Source organism: Lactuca virosa, chromosome 7, assembly GCF_052849685.1.
Source record: "Lactuca virosa cultivar CGN04683 chromosome 7, Lactuca_virosa_CGN04683_v6, whole genome shotgun sequence".
NCBI classification, from domain to species: domain Eukaryota; kingdom Viridiplantae; phylum Streptophyta; class Magnoliopsida; order Asterales; family Asteraceae; genus Lactuca; species Lactuca virosa.
Window position 1 is genome coordinate 221,654,813 of NC_136432.1, and position 5,068 is coordinate 221,659,880.

The following is a 5,068-nucleotide window of genomic DNA, read 5'->3' on the forward strand; positions in this document are numbered from 1 at the left end:
GCCTGTTGTGATAAAAATAATAAAGGGCAAAAAAGCCTTTTTATTTTTATTAAAAATAAAAAGTCCTTTTTGTCCGTTATTATTTTTATCACAAGGTGCTAATGATAAACCAAAGCGTCCAATGCAATAATTGTTTCCACTCATGATCCTCATCTCTCTTTATCATACTTGAAAAAACTCTATGAATAAATCATATTTAGCAATTTGCTTTAGGAAGATAACTAAATATGACAATTTCCTCTTAATCTGACACCTGAGCCAAGCTTTTAAAAATAATTACATTTCTCATGTTTGGTGTTATCTGACTACACCACTTTATGAATGATTATGTTTTATTTATTTATTTATTTTAATGTTGTTTTTCTTTGTCAAACTGATGATTTCCACGGGTATAAACTATAAGCACAAGGGTCAAAAATGTAATCATAGTCTAGAAAAAATAAAAACAAGAAAAGTCCAAATAATTAAGAAAAAATTAAAACAAGGAAACTTGACGATACATGTGCGCTTTGAATTTTAATTTTAGAAACTTTGTATTTAAACCCACAATGTGTATATATATTAACATCTTCACTCTCTACCCCTTTTGAGTCCTTACCTCCATTAACTCTCACCAATGCACAATGCATCTAGCATCTCTATCGTATCGAATGAGTTTCTTCCTGATGAAAAGTTCGACGATGATGGTCGAATTAAACGGACAGGTATGTTAGTTTTCATGTATCTAATTTCCTTACAATTTCTTTATGTTTACTAGTGTTTCTTTTTATGTTAATTAAGGAACATGGCAGAGTGCGACTGCCCATATAATAACAACCATAGTTGGGTCAGGGGTGCTATCACTCTCTTGGTGTTTTGCCCAGTTGGGTTGGATAGCTGGGATCATCACTCTCATACTCTTCGGCATCATCATGTTATTCACTTCATTTCTTTTAGTGGATTGTTACCGATCACCAGATCCTGTTAATGGAACCAGAAACTACACATACATGAACGCCGTTAAAGCCAACCTTGGTAATTTAATTTAAGTCCAAATGTAACCAAGTGATGGGTTTTTAGGTAAACAATATCGTATATGGTAGATTTAATTATAAATCAAGTTCATTTTCGTGTAACTGGAAACAACCATGAAAAAGATTGACCAAAATTTTGAAATATGGATTGTGGTCAACTCAAGTTTTCCATATTCTTGTAGCAATTTTTACGATCTCTATGTGTACACAGGAATGCTTCAATACAAGATTTGTGGGATTGCTCAGTATGGTGTTCTTATCGGAGTCACCATAGCCTACACGACCACTACGGCTATCAGCATGGCGTAAGTTTACTACTTATACCATTATTTATTCTCTATTTCTCTATTTCATAATCATCAATATAATATTAGCTACTTGTGTTGACCAGGGCAATAAAAAAATCAAATTGTTTCCATAAGCATGGCCACCAAGCGGACTGCCACGTTGGCAACAATCCGTTCATGGTGACTTTTGCAATTATTCAGATCATTTTAAGCCAAGTGCCCAACTTCCAAAAACTGGCGCCGGTGTCCATCATCGCTGCTATCATGTCCTTTATATATTGCACCATTGGCATTGGTCTTTCCATTAGTAAAATTATTAGAGAAGGGATGGCGCAGACAAGTTTGACCGGAATACCTGTTGGCAAAGACATCACCGGCGAGGAAAAAATGTGGAAAATGTTTTTGGCTCTTGGCGATGTTGCTGTTGCTTTCTCCTTCAGTTTTGTCCTCCTCGAGATTCAGGTAAAACTTTTTATGTGAAAATGGGTTGCTCTTTGTCGTTTATGATCTTCTATTGTGAAAAAATTTTGGTATATATATAGCAATTGTTTTTGAAAAACATGCATTGAATATAATTATATAAATACTAGCTTGGATAATTTTAAGTATCGTGTTAGAAACACTTTTTCAAATTTGTAATTCGACTCTATTACATGAGGTTTCACAAATTTAGACTTGCGATAATCCAAGAATTAATCTGGATATCAGGTAAATCCAAGATTGCTAAAACACCGAATACTAATTGCTTTATTTTGTGTTCTTTGAAATAATAATTTATAATTCCATAGAGTAAAGTGCAATTTTCGTGTGTCTTTTCTCTGGGGAACCAAATAAGTCCGGTTATTTTTGGAGGGAAAAGTCATATTTTCCCAATACTTATAATGGTTGATTTTGGTGGGAAATTAACTACCAGGGGCACCGCCCCGGTGTTCTTAGGCTTGGCTTATCTGAGTATGTACTTTGCTCCTCCAAACTTGTATTACAGCTAAAGCTAAACACTGGAGGAGCCAGAATAAAATGTTAAAAGGGGTAGCACACGAAAATTTTAGAGGTAGCACGTCGAAAAAATTACACTACACCTAAAAAAATTCAAAAAATTTCGGCTACACCTAAAATTTAAAGTGTAGCACTTGCAACCCGGTACTCCTTAGTAGATCCGCCAGTGAAGCTAAATCCAACTTGTCTCGAGTTAATCCAGACTATACTAAAAGGATTGATGATACTCAAATTACAAACAATTGTGATGTTTTTTGTTGTAGAACGTATGGAAATTTGAGTCGAATTTTTTTGTAGGATACATTGAAATCAAGTCCCCCGGAGAACAAATCTATGAAGAAGGCAACTTCAGTCGGAATCTTGGCATCCACCATATTTTACATGATGTGTGGTGCACTCGGATATGCGGCATTCGGAAATAATGCACCTGGAAATTTCTTAACTGGATTTGGCTTTTTCGATCCCTTTTGGCTTGTCGACCTAGCTAATTTATGCCTCGTTATTCATCTTATAGGTGCTTATCAGGTAACATCACATACCTCATATTAGCCACAAAAGTGAATTTACTTTACCTAAAAAATATTTTTCCTAATTTAACGTGATTTTGAAAAATAGTTAGCGACTTAAAATCTATGTAGAAAATTAAGCTTATTTTAAAACACAGATCTACGAAAATGTGTTCCTGGATCACTGGATCACAATATTTTCCTTGGTGAACAAAAAAAGTATAACCAACTTTTATTAAGTGAAATAAATAGAAGTGAAAACTCACTACAAATCTCCTAATCTACTCTCATGAACACCCACTCTTTCACATGGTTAGCAAATTACATGAGAATCGAAAATATCTGTTACACTCTTTAACAACTACGTAAATGAGTTGATATAGAGTACATACATGTAGCTAATTATGATACTTTCTATATGGGACACAATTGTTTTTATAAACATTATTTCTGTTATACCCCTTCCGTCATCAATATTCTCACAATAGTCCTTGAGCTTTGTCATCTTTTCCAGCTACCCCGTCGACAGTCCAACACGTACATCCACGACCACAATATTGTACTTCACATGCATTTCCTATTTTCCTTGCATAGACAACTTTCCGAGTTCCAATTTAGAAAATATATTAGATTTACAAAATTTCAATTATCTCAACACCCTCCCTCAATCATATCAATAGAATGGCTTAATTAGATTGAGTTTTTTAAAATCTTAAAGTATTCGGGGATTTGGTAAACAAATTTCCAGTTTGTAAAAAACCGATCAATTTTAACCACTTTAATATGCAATCTGCTACTCTTTCTCTAACAAAATAAATATTAACCTCAGCATGCTTAGTTCTCTCATGTAACATGATTTAAAGTAAGAAAAATAGCAGATCGATTAAAACAAAACAGTAGTCGGTTTTAAATCTTTTATTCCCTAATAAAAAAAACTAATATAAATATATAATACAAAAAAAAATCCTTTTTAATTTTCATAATGTTTTTTGATATAACATATTGAATATCTATTTTTCAATACAAATACAATTAAAAGTAAAATTTATATTAATTTTTTTTTGTCAAAGCATATTTTGATCGTACTGATTAGCTTTGTAAAAGCGTGATAAAGTAAATCAAATATTTATTCTTTGCTATATGTACATATTTATATAAAATTAAAAAGGGGTGTAGTAGAAAGTTTAATGTTAAACAAAGGGGTGATTTGAAGATTTATATGCATTTGTATAAAAGAGGCGGATGCTCAAGAAAATGTCCTTTCAAGGATGTCGGATAATATCGATTATTCAACCATCCAGAAAAGCGTATTTAAAACCAAGATTTTAGAAATCGTGTTCATCGATCACGAAATGATCACGATAATTTCTTTGTGAAGGTCTTAGCACAACCAATTTTCAGGCTTCTGGAAGATTGGAGCAGAAAAAGATGGCCACAAAGTGCTCTCATAACGAAGTACTACACTTTGGGGAATGTGAAGATTAATTTATTCAGATTAATTTTGAGATCTACTTACGTTACAGTGATGACAACAATAGCCATGATATTCCCTTTCTTCAATGAGTTCATGGGTTTGCTTGGTGCATGCACATTCTGGCCGCTATCTGTTTATTTCCCCATAGAGATGTACATTTCGCAAACAAAGATTCGCAAGTTATCCTTCACTTGGATCTTCATGCAGCTATTGAGTCTAGGGTGCTTGATGGTATCGCTCTTAGCTGGGGCTGGATCAACTCGAGGGCTCATTGCTTCTCTTAAAATCTTTAAGCCGCTTGGGTCTGTGTCATAGTTGTTGTTTGTGTTTGTTTTCAAGAATGTTATAGTAATGATTACTCAAAGCCATGAAGTAATGGTGAAGAGTTATGTTGTGCTTTTTTTGTATTAAATGAGTTCCAAAAGAAATTGATGTCATTAAATGATTATAAAAAGAACCAAGTAACAATCCAATTCTTACAAGAAATATTCTCTGAAGTTGTGAAACAGTGCCAACAAATTGAACATTTGGTGGGTCATTCTTATTCTTACGGATCTAGCAATGAGGGAAATTTAGGTAGAATGATAAGTTTCTATTTAGTAAAGGAAAAACACCATTGCCATCATCATTAAGAATCATTGACTGAAGACTTCCTTCAATATTTTTGTGACCATTTTGTCCATCACCATTAGTCTCTATTAGTTTTGGCTTTACTAGATTTCTATCTTGCTAACAACAAGATCCGCCATTCTATTTGAGTATCTATGCAATAGGGTGGAAGAGATCTAAGTA

The 5,068-nt window shown here is 33.4% G+C and overlaps 1 protein-coding gene across 1 annotated transcript; it reads left to right on the forward strand.

The window, feature by feature from the left end:
* The first annotated feature begins 578 nt into the window (after positions 1-578).
* On the forward strand, positions 579-4,749 carry LOC145125683 (amino acid permease 6-like). Its single transcript, XM_079061110.1, has 6 exons — positions 579-704; positions 781-1,014; positions 1,225-1,318; positions 1,405-1,762; positions 2,594-2,821; positions 4,181-4,749. The coding sequence occupies exons 1-6, from the start codon at positions 617-619 to the stop codon at positions 4,589-4,591; spliced, it is 1,413 nt and encodes a 470-aa protein (XP_078917236.1). The 5' UTR covers positions 579-616; the 3' UTR covers positions 4,592-4,749.
* Positions 4,750-5,068: the final 319 nt, after the last annotated feature.

Bases quoted from the DNA above. Each gene is read 5' to 3' on its own strand.
- LOC145125683 (XM_079061110.1), top strand. From the start codon at position 617: ATGCACAATGCATCTAGCATCTCTATCGTATCGAATGAGTTTCTTCCT. The intron at 1,763-2,593 runs GTAAAACTTTTT...ATTTTTTTGTAG, and splicing joins TTGTCCTCCTCGAGATTCAG to GATACATTGAAATCAAGTCC. The intron at 2,822-4,180 runs GTAACATCACAT...TTCTTTGTGAAG, and splicing joins ATCTTATAGGTGCTTATCAG to GTCTTAGCACAACCAATTTT.